A 17,502-nucleotide genomic window follows, 5' to 3' on the forward strand; every position below is an offset into this window, starting at 1 on the left:
CTGGTGTCCAGTAAAACGCTGTACAATTCAATAAGTCATTTCAATAGATTTTCTCAAGTTAGACATTTGCAGGTTCAGCAACACAGAGTAAGATTGAGTCCTAAAGTAACTCTTACATAAAGTTTTGACCACTTGGCAATTTTTATTAAACAAATTGTTTTGTTTACACTTTAAATTTTTGTCACTCTATTGGTTTCATTAATATTCATCCTAGAGACATCATGCAAGCCTCTCTTCACTCACAGAGACATCATGCAAGCATCTCTTCACTCACAGAGACATCATGCAAGCATCTCTTCACTCATAGAGACATCATGCAAGCATCTCTTCACTCACAGAGACATCATGCAAGCATCTCTTCACTCACAGAGACATCATGCAAGCATCTCTTCACTCACAGAGACATCGTGCAAGCATCTCTTCACTCACAGAGACATCATGCAAGCAATCTCTTCACTCACAGAGACATCATGCAAGCAATCTCTTCACTCACAGAGACATCATGCAAGCAATCTCTTCACTCACAGAGACATCATGCAAGCATCTCTTCACTCACAGAGACATCATGCAAGCAATCTCTTCACTCACAGAGACATCGTGCAAGCAATCTCTTCACTCACAGAGACATCGTGCAAGCAATCTCTTGGCTCACAGAGACATCATGCAAGCAATCTCTTCACTCACAGAGACATCATGCAAGCAATCTCTTCACTCACAGAGACATCGTGCAAGCATCTCTTCACTCACAGAGACATCATGCAAGCAATCTCTTGGCTCACAGAGACATCATGCAAGCAATCTCTTCACTCACAGAGACATCATGCAAGCAATCTCTTCACTCACAGAGACATCGTGCAAGCAATCTCTTCACTCACAGAGACATCATGCAAGCAATCTCTTCACTCACAGAAACATCATGCAAGCAATCTCTTCACTCACAGAGACATCATGCAAGCAATCTCTTCGCTCATAGAGGCATTATGCAAGCAATCTTTTCGCTCATAGAGACATCATGCAAGCAATCTCTTCGCTCATAGAGGTATTATGCAAGCAATCTCTTCGCTCATAGAGACATCATGCAAGCAATCTCTTCGCTCATAGAGGTATTATGCAAGCAATCTCTTCGCTCATAGAGACATCATGCAAGCATCTCTTCGCTCATAGAGACATCATGCAAGCAATCTCTTCGCTCATAGAAACATCATGCAAGCAATCTCTTCGCTCATAGAAACATCATGCAAGCAATCTCTTCACTCACAGAGATATCGTGCAAGCAATCTCTTCGCTCATAGAAACATCAGGCAAGCAATCTCTTCGCTCATAGAAACATCGTGCAAGCAATCTCTTCGCTCATAGAGACATCATGCAAGTAATCTCTTCGCTCATAGAAACTCAGTCTAAACTGAAACGACTTATTTACTCACCCCAACAGTGGTTAAGATATTGTGCTGCCTCAACTGATGAACATGGGATATTGACTTATTATGAGCTCTGAAGGCTGTTATCTGGAGTTGTTTGTCCAATAAAAAGACAGTTCCTTCTCTGTCGCATATTATCAGTTGACCTCTCCCAGCTGCACTACACACTACATCCAACTCCTAAGAACAAACTATCTTTATGTTTAAAGAAACTAAACATCTAGTTGCAGTAAAAATTTACACAAGTATAAAAGATATTGTTAACATAAATATTTATGCTGATTCAAACTCATACATTTTTAATACACATTGCACCGATTGTATACATTGATACTTGTTCCAAATGTCTAAAAGTACAATCAAGCTTCAAGCCTTTCAATGTATATGTTAATACATCAGCAATGACCAGCCATTTGTCTGCATTTTTCTAACTTACCAGAGAAAAAATTGTGGAATCTAATATAAAGATTTTTGATTCTATGGATCCAAAGCTATGAATTCTATGAATTAATAGCTCACATCCAGCAGGATGTGAGCTATTAATTCCAAGAATTTAATATCTATATCCTGTCACACAAAAACCTACATGGTCTTCAATAACTGAAACCAAGCATTTATAAACAACAATAACAACCAGCAGTACAGCAGAAAACAGTAACACAACATTTATAAAAAGGTAAAGGCTAGTAGCCTGATGAAATTTAGAATTTCCTTGATCATCTATCACTACCTATCGCTACCAATCACTACCAATCCCTACCAATCACTACCAATCACTACCAATCACTACCAATCACTACCAATCACTACCAATGCTAAATATTACATGAAAGTCACATGTATGGTAAGAAACAGGTGCCAAGCTAATTCTGTGGCCGCGTACCGCGTAATAACCTGCTTTGATAAGTTGGGTGGTCTCATGCGCCATGCTCGTGTATTTGGTGCAAATGGTCTAGTAGGACTGATCTTTTTTCTAACTTACTATGTATTCTACAATAAATTCTATATAGCAACTATCTTCCATATATGACATGGCGCCACGAGTATGGTATAATCAATATAGGAATCAACATTGCTAATCACCGGTAGACTATTAGTTTCTGTAAAGAGTCTACTAAGAAACGTTAGTAGCGCAGCTACTAGTAGTAGTCTTACCGGTAGTGAACATAGATGTAGCGAAAAAAACAAGAACGATTTGTTGTCAAAATGAGTTGCCTTAAGCCGCCTCAAAACTTAAGCTTTAGCAATAGCTTTGCTGCATGGCCAGAATGGATTAAGCAGTTCAACAGATTTACAATTGCCTCGCTTCAGGCTATCAACTCTCACAATCAGAAGCTACTATCACTGAACCATCAAGAAACAACTAATCCTGGCTGCAATTGCAGGAATAAGAACACCTGCCCGTTACCAGACAATTGCCTAGCAAAATCAGTGATATACCAGGCAAGCGTAACAACCACCGATAACAAAAACCTGTAGCCACATATGTAGGGCTAACCAAAAACAACTTCAAAACTAGATATAACCTTCACAAATCGACATTCAAGGACATTTCTAAACGCAACTCTACCGAACTAAGCAGCTACATATGGGAACTCAAAGAAAGCAGCACTGACTACAACATAGCCTGGAAGATTTTATCACATGCCAAGCCATACTCTAAAAGCAGCAGAAATTGCAAATTATGTACATTAGAAAAATATTTCATCATTTACAGACCTGAGAAGGCAACTCTAAACAAACGTAATGAACTAATATCTACGTGTAGACATTTTAAGAAACATCTTTTACGAAATAGCTTACATAATAGACCCTATCCATCTAGCTTTTAATACCTGAGCTTTTATTTCAGCTTACCAGCTAATGCAGAATCTTGTGTATAGTCCTCACTACGCATTTTATCTGATGAGTGTTACACACCTTTTGTGTAATATGAAACTTTTAGTAATTTTTATGCTTAGTCAAATTTTAATAAATTTCTTACCAAATTTATATATATATATATTTTATTCTATGAAAGTTCATTGACTGAGCACGATGGAATCTTACATCAAGTCTTAACATGTTGTAGAAAAGCTAGTGAAACTCTGAATCAAGCTAAAGGCTGGTTCACACTATATCGGCGGTGTTCTCCTTTTGTCATTCATCGTAGGTAGATAAGGTATCGTCCATCAAGCATAGGAAGTGTAACAGTATGCAAAATTGCAATGAATCCAAACCCCGATAAAGTTGCTACATGCAGTGTAATATGACTATGGAATGCATCAACAAATTCTTATGTATTTGTATGCATCATGCTGATGCAACCAAATGCATTTTACCAGTATGTGTAAATTATGACACAAAAGTTCCCCCTCCAAATATGTCAGATACAAAGTTGGTCACCTCTAGATTTTTTGAGGAAGAGGGATCGTGCAGTATTTTCCCCAAAGACTACACATGAAATATGAAGAATATGTGCCTAAAATCTATTTTTAAATACATCTTGTCTGAGAATTAAATTGGATATTTTTTGTGTAAGGTATTGACACTCTAAACCACTCAGACAGTACTTCTGTCAATTTCATTCTATTATGCAGAACATACTATACTGTACCAAAATAAAAAGTGTTTACTCCTATAAAATAGGCCTATAACACAATTTGAGGTGTTTTCTATGGAGCTAGACTTGATAAGAAAATAAGTCTATCAGTAAACTATATCAATGTTTATGAGTTAGTGTTCTGCTTTGTGTGCATATGATAGCTATCATATAAACATACCTTGAACTTATCGAAAGTTTGTCCATTACCATCTGGATCTTTGAGAATTTCTTTTTCGAAGAAATTAAACCTTGGTGTAGTGATAGACTAAAAAATAGAGCATGTAATTAGAAATTTAAAATAGGCTACAAATTATTGGTCAAAACACCGAAAAATATAACTACTACACCATATTTCACGTATTTTGATAATAAAAACCAACCTATTGTAAAATATTTAAAATACCAAGCTTTTAAAAAATTTGTGCAGTAGTTAAGTTCCTACACAACCTGGACGCAAGGATTTGACGACACGAATTGGCCAAATGGTGTGCTCATCGTTATTTTTATCAGTGAAGAATCTATATGCTTTTGAGTTTTGAAACAACTTGCTAAAAACTTGGCAATTGCAAAAAATGTTTATCTATTGTAACGATGCCTTTGATAGAATATACAATTTGCAACATAATGGTAGACCTACCATTATGGGGAAATAAGAACACTCACGAGTAGAAACAAAATCGTTGATGCCGCAAGGGGTCGAGTGTATTACAACTCGTTGTATGAGTTATTTCAAGACTTGGGTTATAGTTCCTTTTTCCGATTCCGCTCGGCAACATTTGTGAGTGTCAATTTTTAAGCCGATCGGCTATTTGATTGAAGGCGTTCAAGAATGACCACTGACAAAGCAAACACCAAACTAAATAGAAACACGACTACCGAACGTATGAGCTAACACTTACTGGCAACGATTTTGAAATTAATTGATTCTGAACGAATTCATGTATGTATAATTTATGAATGTAGAATTTGTCTACATTAAAATACGGTTACAAACAGACGCGGTTAAGCGACGCTTTCGGTTTAAAAGGCGACATCTCCAGCCAGAAGGGCGACTGCGGACAGAAAGGCGACAATTCGTGTTCAAAAGGCGACAGTGTCGTGATTCAGTAGTGAACCCTACCGACATACCAACTTTACTGACGCCTAGTTCGGAGATCTTGAATTAGTACATTTTAACCCATTACTCGACCTTATTTCCTACATCATTAGTCTGATTACATTATTCTTTTACGCACAGTAGAATTTCATATTGTATTAAAGCTTGTATACCAAATATTTACTCAATTGTTGTGGCTATTATTCAAAATAAGCTGCTGAGATTAATCTGTTTTAATCGCCCAACTAATCCAAACTAACCCAATCGCAATGAAATTCAAGCCTTGAACACCCCACTAACATCAGTGATTAGTAACTACGATGTCTCGCTCTATCCAGACTAGATTTTTATGATTATTGTCTCAAGGCAAGCCGCCTTGTTTTGTTAGGGTTGTCAAGAGTTGAGAGTTCAATTTATAGGACTTGACCCAGATCTTTAGTGCAAGTCTTACTATGCTACATTGTAGTTCTCAGTTGTTAATGTAGCAATAGAAATATTCTTTATTCTCATGAACCAAAACCTAAGACATAAGTAGCAAAAATCTAAAATAAAGCAAAGTTAACTAGAAGTAGTAGAAGCAAAGTAATATAAATATATATTACACCAACAGCTAGCTGTATCTGCTCATAAGCTCAGTCTTGTACATCTACAAGGCGTCACTGTCAATAAAAGATGAACTATTATAACTTTGATTGAGCTATTATGTTCTATTTATAGGCATTTTGATTAATCCGATGGTAGATGTATAAGCGTTAAGGGTTGTGTCTTTAGGTTACTGTGGTTGGTCATTGGGGGAGCACTATGTTCAAGTAGGTCATCGGAAGAAAGCTGTCCTAGTGGGCCGGTTGTTGTAGCTGCATAATGTTGCTTATGTTGTACGTCAGGAAAATTCACCAGATTGATGAGATGATATATTCAGTTATTTTGTCAATGTCCGGTGTCAGCTGGGAGGAGATTGTTTTTTCAGCTTTTCTTGGTGGTTGATTCTCCTCAATTTAGAGTTTTTAATTAGCATGTTGCTGCTTTTTAATTATTGGACTTTGAATGCCTTCAGGGGTCTTGTTGCTGGTGCGGCTTGCTATCTGTACGTCCCGTTGTGTGTATTGTATATCTATATACAGTGAAACATGGATAACTCAAACTTCACGGGACCGAGTGAAAGTGTTTGAGTTATAAGAGCGTTCAAGTTATCAGAGCACAGTCACAAGTGAATGTATTTATCAGTAGATACATATACAAACTACATGTATATATAAAACTAAAGTATAGGTTGTTTGTTGTAAGTTAAAGGGCATCTGATGTAGAGTTTTAAAGTATTTATCAGAAAGTATAGATATTTTTATACACTTGAGATTTGTGTTGTTTTAGGTGATGTGACTGCCAGAACTTTTTCAGATTAAAATTGGCAAAACCTAATCGCGGTTAAAATGCTCAGAAGACATTTCTTCTTCTGAGTGTTTTACTCGAGATCAATTTTGCCAATTTTAATCTTAAAACGTCTTGTCAGTCACATCACGTAAAACTGCAAACAAATCTCAGCCCAATAGAAAAATATCTATTCTTTCTGATAATTTTTAAAGCTAGACATAAGTAAACATTTATGGCCAATGCAAAAAAGCATGCTTTACATCTGATCAGTTGTTTTATTTAAAAAACTTATCGAGTGTAGTCTGTGACAAGGTATTTTTTTGACAAAGATCAACAGTGTGACTTATTGTAGAAATAGATTTTAAACAGTTATTATAGTCCTTAAAAACTTGTTAGTCTTTTCTAACAAAATTGGCCCATCGATAGGTACGCCTTCACTACGCACTTGTCTAAACCAAGTCAATAATACACCATCCAAATCATCGTGCGACGTTGAACGATCTCTTAGCCTTGATGAATTTTGGTTACAAACGATCTTATTCTTTCTTTTTGTTTAATCCATGTTGACACTACTTTTTGGAAGATTTTCTCTTTTTGATAATGCTGATAGCTTTTGTCTTGCTTCGATTTCCTCGAGTACTTTAAGTTTGTTAGAAGGGTTCTACGCTTTTCTTTGCTTGCGTGATGCCATTATAAAGCGGAAGTCTGTTGTAGCGGACACCAAGCCACGAGCCTATTTGTGACATTTTATCTTTATGTATCTGCATATAATCACTGTTACAATATGTATTTTGCATGCTGTGTCTATCTTTATTAAATTTTTATCGCTAATACCTTCTAACGTTTAGAACTTGGCCGTAACTAAGCGAACGTCTTAGCGACCCTAATTATCATTTTTATACGATTTCTTTTTCGGTTCAATTATATGGTACGGGGGAAATTATGTGTACACTATACACGTATAAAAAGCGCTTTCGTTAAGAAAGCAGAGTAGTCTCAGCTCCGCGACTAGTGGAAACTCCTTCGAAATAAATTGAACGGAAACCACATTTGTGAATTCGGCAAAAAACTGTTCGAGTTAACGGTGCCGAGGTCGAGTTATATAAAGCCATTTATCATTGTGTGGGAAAGGACCAAGCAAATTCGAGTTAACCATGTGTTCGATATATCCGATGGCGAGTTATCCATGTTTCACAGTATATACTAGCTGTATCACCCGGTGTTGCCCAGGTAATAAAAAGTCTTTGGACAGAAATTGGATTTGTATTTAACATATAACGATGTTTCCCATTCTTATTTTCAAACTACATATCGTGAGAGAAGTGTTTTGTGTAGTTGAAATAAATTAAGAGAAAAATAAAAACAACTGTAAAGGTTTTAAAACTTTGTCAAACAACTGTACATTTCAAGCTAGTAGCTGGCATATTGCCAATGGAAAATTTCACTAAGCTAGTTAATAAGGCTAGGCTTCCAATGACGGTACTCCATGACTTTGCGTCGGCATTGTTGTCCAGCTCCGCTGTTCTATTAATAGCTATAGCCGGAAAACCAACAGTTATACGGCGGACATACTTTGACAACATATATATAGATTGTATATATTCTTGGGCGCACTCCGTTCTTTGGCGTTGTCTTAATATCGCCCAGCAACGGCATAATGTATGTATATATCCAGTAATCTGTCCTATTCCCTGTCGGTATCGAGTTTTAGTGAAATGTCAATATAACAACGCTCAGAAGTCATTTAAACAGTCACTACTTTTTTTCGCCACCTTTTTTGACTGCTTGTGAAAACTGGCAAGTTGCATATCAGTGTGGCAAGAGTCTGAAATTCCTTCCCACCTAATATACATGTATGACGTCATGGAGGTACCAACTTTTTTAACCCAATAACCTTTTTACCAACTTTTGAAGCGAGGCATTCTTGAGTCACTAACATACCCCGATTGATGAACGATTATACTATCACTGGCTCATGTATCATGTCATCATGTATTTGAACCTTCATTAGTAGCTCTCTAACGAATGCATATTCTTGTTTTAATTGCAGTATGAAACTAAATACATACATCTGAGTTTAGCTTGATTCATTTTGATAAATTTGCTAATAGCCGTTAACGTTGATGCAACTCTTTTAACTCCATAATCTAGCAAACCATATTTTAAATAAGGTATTTTATATAACCGATGGCCTGTAGCTAGTAATCAGAATAAAAATTTATAGATTCACTGCAGACATCATTTTTATTAAACTAAATGTTAACTGACGTAAAGTCATAATTGGATATCTGCTTAAAACAATGTTATTGCTACCATGCAAGGGCTGCTGCATCAGTTTTCACATGCGAAAATAGTAGACCGTAGGTAGCATTATTGGCCTTTTTTGTGTATGCTAAAACGAGCGGGGGTCATTGAATGCCATTGACTGTTTTGTCATGAAAACCAATAGCGTACATGTGGCCATTTAGGCCATTATCGAGGGGGAATGCTCTGAACAGCGAATTTAACCCAGTAATGCCTAGGCTGTAAATTAAATATTTTATTTGATTAGCTTTTCCGTTTCTGACTCAATTATCATCACTAATGCCATCCCAAAAATTGTTCTTCCAATTCACATTTTGCTATGACCTGAACTTATGTGGCATATGTTGAGATGGACTGGATCACAGCTCATGCTCATATGACTATTATCATTTTTGGCTTCTTTATTATTTACCGTTAAAAGTAAAAGTATATTTTAGTACAAAATATAAAGATCAGCTAACTAATTTCTGGACGTAAATTAGTTAGACCTTTTTATTCTTTACTAAAATACTATGAGTAATCCTGTGGAAATATCTTCAAAAAATTCCTGACAAAGAATTTTTAAAATACATCAGAAATTTGGGAAGATAAATTCAACCCTTCACAGGCCAAATGAATGTCGCTTATATTTTGCACTCTCCTTCGGCAGAGCGACATTAACCCTTTTGGATGCAAGAAATTTGCTAACTTACTACCAACTTGTAATTGTTACAAGTTGTTAAGTTGATACATGTCTCCACAAGTTAATATTTGTTGCTTGCAATTAACCTACGATGATCTTATAGCCTTCGTTGAAACTTGGAGCTTTCAAGTCTTTTATTTCATTGTAATTTGAAGGCATGTTTCCATTTTGTAACTATATTCAATGTTGCATAAAAGTTCACTGCACTCAGCGGTATATTTGCTACAGTTTGCAGCCAAAACTGGTTGTTTATGTGCAATAGACAGGGAGTTAGGAGCGTCGATCCATTGTAAGTCAAGTTCAGATTATCGCAATGATGCTATTAATTAATACATATAATGTATATTACAAATCTCCAAATTTACGAGCTATATAATAATAATCAATCAAATGCTTCAAATTTATATTCAATAACAAGCAGACATCAGCAAACATATTTATGATACATTCATTAACAATTAATTTTTTTAAAACCAGTATATTAGCATTGTTTAACAGTTGCGTTCTGATTGTTGCTTTTGTTTGAAACCATTTCATATCCTGGCTGTTCATTACCTCCCACAGTGTCTCCTGACCTCAACTCCTCTTCTGCACAGCTGAGCTAGTCAGTAATCGCGTCCAAACAATTTTGGTAGCCGAGCAAAATTTTTAGGCGTTGCAGTTTAGAATATATACTTCTTTTACAACTAGTGAGAAACTGCTTGTAATCTAAATAGCCTCAAAACTTTAGCCTCAAGATACATGGTAAGCACAGATTTTACCGTAAACGCTAAAGCGCCTTTTACATACATCAACATCTTAAGACCGTGTTAGACAAGGAACTACTATTAGCCTGACAAAGTTACTAATTGTATCTTTGGTGTTGCATTCAAAGTTTTAACAAAAAACCTTGAAGATTTGGAGAACGGACATCGGTACGAACAGAAACAAACGAATTGTTATTGGTGTAATTGAGTCACTATTAGTACGGTTTTTTGGATACTTTTTTACTGATCACTTGTTATTATGGGTTCATAAAGATCAAAAATATCAAATAGAAGTGGCGTTCAAATAAATGTGATGTTTAAATATAAGTGGTGTTTACTTGAAGGAGTGAGCAAATTTTTCAACTCTTGTCCCAGAGTGGCACTCAAATGTAGGTGGCGGCCAAATAAAGGTGGCGTTCAAATACGGGTTTTACGGTAAGCAAGTAGTGATGTACAACATTGTCAAAGCTGGGTTGTCATACCATCTAACAGCAGCAATATTCTTGTTTTCGTCTATTCTGTAATCATATGAACTATGGCCCTTCTTTCTTAGAGCTGACTCATTGGCCGTGATTCTTGGAAGCCTGTTCTGTCTGAGAGTACCGTTGTGGTATATTGCATCATCTCTAAATATTTTCGATAAAGATATATTTGTGAAGATATTGTCAGCATATGCATTGTAACTTTGATGTTTAGGTAAAGTTAATGTAAGCTTTGCAACGACATCACCTCATTGACTTAATTTTGTCTGAGTTTCACCACAAGCTCGATAAACATCTAAATCACTCCATAGTCTTCTAATGTTAGCCCGAGCCTATATTTTCAACTCGCTAGGGTGAGGTTTGCTTTTTATATATTGTAGTATTGGACTTCTAATTCCTCTATACTGACACATCATTTCATCAACTGATGAGTGTTCTTCTGGTACGATTGCTAGACATTGTGTCCTCGTAGCGTTTAGTCAAAGACGAATTTTCCATAATTTGTCTTCCCGCTTTGCATCATTCTCCATAGATAGTACATCTGGGCGTGGAAGCAGACTGTGGAACTAAAATCGCTGCTGCTGTCACTCTCACTATCGTATTGAGCATCATCATAAGTATATCTTTTTATGCTAAGCTTTATAGAACTTGTAGTCTATCAAGTGTCTAATTCAAAAAATAAACTGAGATATTATTTTTCTTATAAAATGTCATATATACATTGTATGTCTTATACGTGTCAACTTGTATTCACCAGTGGATTTTGGAGTTTAGCCTTCATCTGAATTGCTATCGTCCTCAAATATTCCTTAATATTCCATATTCCTCAAATATACTCCTTATTCGCGTCGATCATATCGAGTTTCCACTCTAACATGTTTTTTATGTAATGCCATAATTGTCAAGTTTTACCTGGTTTGCAGTATTGGATCTACACAGATAAATAAATGCATGTAAAATTACCCATTTGTAATGTATGTATAGATTTTAGCTCAACATTATTAACAGCAAATTTCATGTGGCATTGACAAAGCTGCATTTTGGATAGTTGGTGCTATTAGAGTAGACTGTTTTAACCAGCCAGGTATAGTTGGTGCAATTAGAGCAGACTGTTTTTTACCAGCCAGGTGTAGTTGGTGCTATTAAAGTAGACTGTTTTAACCAGCCAGGTATAGTTGGTGCTATTAGAATAGACTGTTTTAACCAGCCAGGTATAGTTGGTGCTATTAGAGTAGACTGTTTTAACCAGCCAGGTATAGTTGGTGCTATTAGAGAAGACTGTTTTAACCAGCCAGGTATAGTTGGTGTTATTAGAGTAGACTGTTTTTTACCAGCCAGGTATAGTTGGTGCTATTAAAGTAGACTGTTTTAACCAGCCAGGTATAGTTGGTGCTATTAGAATAGACTGTTTTAACCAGCCAGGTATAGTTGGTGCTATTAGAGTAGACTGTTTTAACCAGCCAGGTATAGTTGGTGCTATTAGAGTAGACTGTTTTTAACCAGCCAGGTATAGCTTCAGGGTCTGAATTTTGGCCATAGCATCAACCACAACAGCGTCAAAGACTGGTAGCTGATCCTGGTTAACATAGATTGTTGGTTGATCATCATTATCTTTCTCAACAGCAGCCATCAGAGCTGACTTAGCAGTCTTCAATATAGAGCCATCAGAGTTAGCCAGAGACCAGCTGATGTTGCCAAGAGAGAATGATAACACTTTTCTAAAATCCAAGTTGGCTGATCACTAACAAATTCTCAAACAACCTGTTCGAACACTAGGACTTTTTGTTTTGTTTTTCTCTTAGCTGATGGTAATGTGGGGAAGGTTTTGAGCTTGTTTGACTTGATGGATGCATTGAAATCAATCTTTTTGGGTGCTTAACCTCTTCTGGACAAATTCTGAAAGCTGTTTCTCTCCTATCACATTTGCCATTTCAAGATCCTGCTTCACTTCAATGGAGGCTTTTGCACCACTGTAATCTGTACTAGCTTGGTGGTTTGAAACGCAAATGGATTTATTCTTGCTGTTAGGAGTCTTTCATGACTTCCCTCATTTTCTCATCTGCCTTCCATGCCTTCTCACGCATCTCATAACTGCCTGCATCTAATCACCAACCTGACTAATCACCAACCACAATCACCTGCTAACTAATCACCAAGCACTAGCATCTTCCTCATGTCTGTTGTACAGCTGTTCATTCCGGGTGAGATAGAGTTCTGCATTGAGAGGTCGATGACTTCCTGGTAAACCCTATGATTCCACCATGAGACTGAGTCTCTTTTAACTGTTGGCTCAATAGATTGATCACAAGCGAATGGCGATAGAGCCGAATGGACAGTGATGTCATGATTGATAAGTAAAATACCCTTTCTTCATAAGAGCCTCTTACACCTTGCTATGCGATAGTTTCAGATTAGTTATCTTTGCATAGTACAGCCTTCTATATCTAGCGTAGTTTGTGTGGTCATATGCAAAAAGCCAAGGAAGGATCATACATGTAATTTATCTATACATTTATGTCCAAATTGTAGACTAACACGTCATGTAAACTGCAAAGAGTTAGTTTTGCTGCTCACAAAATGTGCAGACAAAAATAAAAATGTTTTCTTTCTCTCCCACCAAAGTACCATCATCATGGAGTAATCATCATGAATTTGTATAGTAATAAATATCTCGTCTCACCTTTTCTGCTGTATCACATTCTTTCTGTTTCTTCTCAATTATTTTCTCAGCTCGTTCCATGACAAGTTTGTTACAATACTTTTTTATAACAGGCATAATGACATAACAAGTCTAAACCCTCATCAATGTTCTCGATGCTTAGCACATTTTGAGCATACATTTTTTGCATACATTCTCCTTATTATAGACATGCTGCAGGCTGCATACATTCTCCTTATTATAGACATGCTGCAGGCTGCATACATTCTCCTTATTATAGACATGCTGCAGGCTGCATACATTCTCCTTATTATAGACATGCTGCAGGCTGCATACATTCTCCTTATTATAGACATGCTGCAGGCTGCATACATTCTCCTTATTATAGACATGCTGCAGGCTGCATACATTCTCCTTATTATAGACATGCTGCAGACTGCATACATTCTCCTTATTATAAACATACTGGGGCTGCATACATTCTCCTTATTATAAACATACTGCAGGCTGCATACATTCTCCTTGTTATAAACATGCTGCAGGCTGCATGCATTCTCCTTATTATAGACATGCTGCAGGCTGCATACATTCTCCTTGTTATAAACATGCTGCAGGCTGCATACATTCTCCTCATTATAGACATGCTGCAGGCTGCATACATTCTCCTTGTTATAAACATACTGCAGGCTGCATACATTCTCCTTATTATAAACATGCTGCAGGCTGCATACATTCTCCTTATTATAAACATGCTGCAGACTGCATACATTCTCCTTATTATAAACATACTGCAGGCTGCATACATTCTCCTTATTATAAACATACTGCAGGCTGCATACATTCTCCTTATTATAAACATACTGCAGGCTGCATACATTCTCCTTATTATGAACATGGTGCAGGCTGCATACATTCTCCTTATTATAAACATACTGCAGGCTGCATACATTCTCCTCATTATAAACATACTGGGGCTGCATGCATTCTCCTTATTATAAACATACTGCAGGCTGCATACATTCTCCGTATTATAAACATGCTGCAGGCTGCATACATTCTCCTTATTATAAACATGCTGCAGGCTGCATACATTCTCCTTATTATAAACATACTGCAGGCTGCATACATTCTCCTTATTATAGACATGCTGCAGGCTGCATACATTCTCCTTGTTATAAACATGCTGCAGGCTGCATACATTCTCCTTATTATAAACATACTGGGGCTGCATACATTCTCCTTATTATAAACATACTGGGGCTGCATACATTCTCCTTATTATAAACATACTACAGACTGCATACATTCTCCTTATTATAAACATGCTGCAGGCTGCATACATTCTCCTTATTATAAACATGCTGCAGGCTGCATACATTCTCCTTATTATAAACATACTGGGGCTGCATACATTCTCCTTATTATAAACATACTGCAGGCTGCATACATTCTCCGTATTATAAACATGCTGCAGACTGCATACATTCTCCTTATTATAAACATGCTGCAGGCTGCATACATTCTCCTTATTATAAACATGCTGCAGGCTGCATACATTCTCCTTATTATAGACATGCTGCAGGCTGCATACATTCTCCTTGTTATAAACATGCTGCAGGCTGCATACATTCTCCTTATTATAAACATGCTGCAGGCTGCATACATTCTCCTTATTATAAACATGCTGCAGGCTGCATACATTCTCCTTATTATAAACATGCTGCAGACTGCATACATTCTCCTTATTATAAACATACTGCAGGCTGCATACATTCTCCTTGTTATAAACATGCTGCAGGCTGCATACATTCTCCTTATTATAAAAATGCTGCAGGCTGCATACATTCTCCTTATTATAAACATGCTGCAGACTGCATACATTCTCCTTATTATAAACATGCTGCAGGCTGCATACATTCTCCTTGTTATAAACATGCTGCAGGCTGCATACATTCTCCTTATTATAAAAATGCTGCAGGCTGCATACATTCTCCTTATTATAAACATACTGGGGCTGCATACATTCTCCTTATTATGAACATGGTGCAGGCTGCATACATTCTCCTTATTATAAACATACTGCAGGCTGCATACATTCTCCTTATTATAAACATACTGCAGGCTGCATACATTCTCCTTATTATAAACATGCTGCAGGCTGCATACATTCTCCTTATTATAAACATACTGCAGGCTGCATACATTCTCCTTATTATAAACATGCTGCAGGCTGCATACATTCTCCTTATTATAAACATGCTGCAGACTGCATACATTCTCCTTATTATAAACATGCTGCAGGCTGCATACATTCTCCTTATTATAAACATGCTGCAGGCTGCATACATTCTCCTTATTATAAACATACTGCAGGCTGCATACATTCTCCTTATTATAAACATGCTGCAGGCTGCATACATTCTCCTTATTATGAACATGGTGCAGGCTGCATACATTCTCCTTATTATAAACATACTGCAGGCTGCATACATTCTCCTTATTATAAACATGCTGCAGGCTGCATACATTCTCCTTATTATAAACATACTGCAGGCTGCATACATTCTCCTCATTATAAACATACTGCAGACTGCATACATTCTCCTTATTATAAACATACTGCAGGCTGCATACATTCTCCTTATTATAAACATACTGCAGGCTGCATGCATTCTCCTTATTATAAACATGCTGCAGGCTGCATACATTCTCCTTATTATAGACATGCTGCAGGCTGCATACATTCTCCTTATTATAAACATACTGCAGGCTGCATACATTCTCCTTATTATAAACATACTGCAGGCTGCATACATTCTCCGTATTATAAACATGCTGCAGACTGCATACATTCTCCTTATTATAAACATGCTGCAGGCTGCATACATTCTCCTTATTATAGACATGCTGCAGGCTGCATACATTCTCCTTGTTATAAACATGCTGCAGGCTGCATACATTCTCCTCATTATAAACATACTGCAGACTGCATACATTCTCCTTATTATAAACATACTGCAGGCTGCATACATTCTCCTTATTATAAACATACTGCAGGCTGCATACATTCTCCTTATTATAAACATGCTGCAGGCTGCATACATTCTCCTTATTATAAACATACTGCAGGCTGCATACATTCTCCTCATTATAAACATACTGCAGACTGCATACATTCTCCTTATTATAAACATACTGCAGGCTGCATACATTCTCCTTATTATAAACATACTGCAGGCTGCATGCATTCTCCTTATTATAAACATGCTGCAGGCTGCATACATTCTCCTTATTATAGACATGCTGCAGGCTGCATACATTCTCCTTATTATAAACATACTGCAGGCTGCATACATTCTCCTTATTATAAACATACTGCAGGCTGCATACATTCTCCGTATTATAAACATGCTGCAGACTGCATACATTCTCCTTATTATAAACATGCTGCAGGCTGCATACATTCTCCTTATTATAGACATGCTGCAGGCTGCATACATTCTCCTTGTTATAAACATGCTGCAGGCTGCATACATTCTCCTTATTATAAACATACTGGGGCTGCATACATTCTCCTTATTATAAACATACTGGGGCTGCATACATTCTCCTTATTATAAACATACTACAGACTGCATACATTCTCCTTATTATAAACATGCTGCAGGCTGCATACATTCTCCTTATTATAAACATGCTGCAGGCTGCATACATTCTCCTTATTATAAACATGCTGCAGGCTGCATACATTCTCCTTATAAACATTCTGCAGGCTGCATACATTCTCCTTATTATAATCATGCTGCAGACTGCATACATTCTCCTTATTATAAACATGCTGCAGGCTGCATACATTCTCCTTGTTATAAACATGCTGCAGGCTGCATACATTCTCCTTATTATAAACATGCTGCAGGCTGCATACATTCTCCTTATTATAAACATGCTGCAGGCTGCATACATTCTCCTTATTATAAACATGCTGCAGACTGCATACATTCTCCTTATTATAAACATACTGCAGGCTGCATACATTCTCCTTATTATAAACATACTGCAGGCTGCATACATTCTCCTTATTATAAACATGCTGCAGGCTGCATACATTCTCCTTATTATAAACATACTGCAGGCTGCATACATTCTCCTCATTATAAACATAC

General features: G+C 36.9%; 2 protein-coding genes across 4 annotated transcripts in view; one reads left to right on the forward strand and one right to left on the reverse strand.

Annotated features, from left to right (window-relative positions):
• LOC137392951 (vacuolar protein sorting-associated protein 11 homolog) overlaps positions 1-4,657 on the reverse strand; it is an 88,841-nt gene extending 84,184 nt beyond the window's left edge. For 2 of the 3 annotated variants that reach the window (XM_068079315.1, XM_068079314.1), the window contains exons 1-3: positions 4,450-4,510; positions 4,181-4,267; positions 1,425-1,598 (exon numbers count right to left, since the gene is read on the reverse strand). In XM_068079315.1, coding sequence (XP_067935416.1) covers positions 1,425-1,598; positions 4,181-4,267; positions 4,450-4,497 — 309 coding nt within the window. In that variant the 5' untranslated portion in view covers positions 4,498-4,510. Of the gene's footprint in view, positions 1-1,424; positions 1,599-4,180; positions 4,268-4,449; positions 4,511-4,639 lie in introns of those variants that run through there. The other variant, XM_068079316.1, reaches the window with a different exon arrangement.
• A 179-nt stretch (positions 4,658-4,836) lies between these two features.
• The window catches only part of LOC137393042 (chromodomain-helicase-DNA-binding protein 1-like), a 103,632-nt gene continuing 90,966 nt past the window's right edge, over positions 4,837-17,502 (forward strand). The window contains exon 1 of the mRNA XM_068079429.1: positions 4,837-4,942. The gene's annotated coding sequence lies outside the window, so the exon portion shown is untranslated. The remainder of the gene's footprint in view (positions 4,943-17,502) is intronic.

Source organism: Watersipora subatra, chromosome 4 (genome assembly GCF_963576615.1).
Source record: "Watersipora subatra chromosome 4, tzWatSuba1.1, whole genome shotgun sequence".
Lineage (NCBI taxonomy): Eukaryota > Metazoa > Bryozoa > Gymnolaemata > Cheilostomatida > Watersiporidae > Watersipora > Watersipora subatra.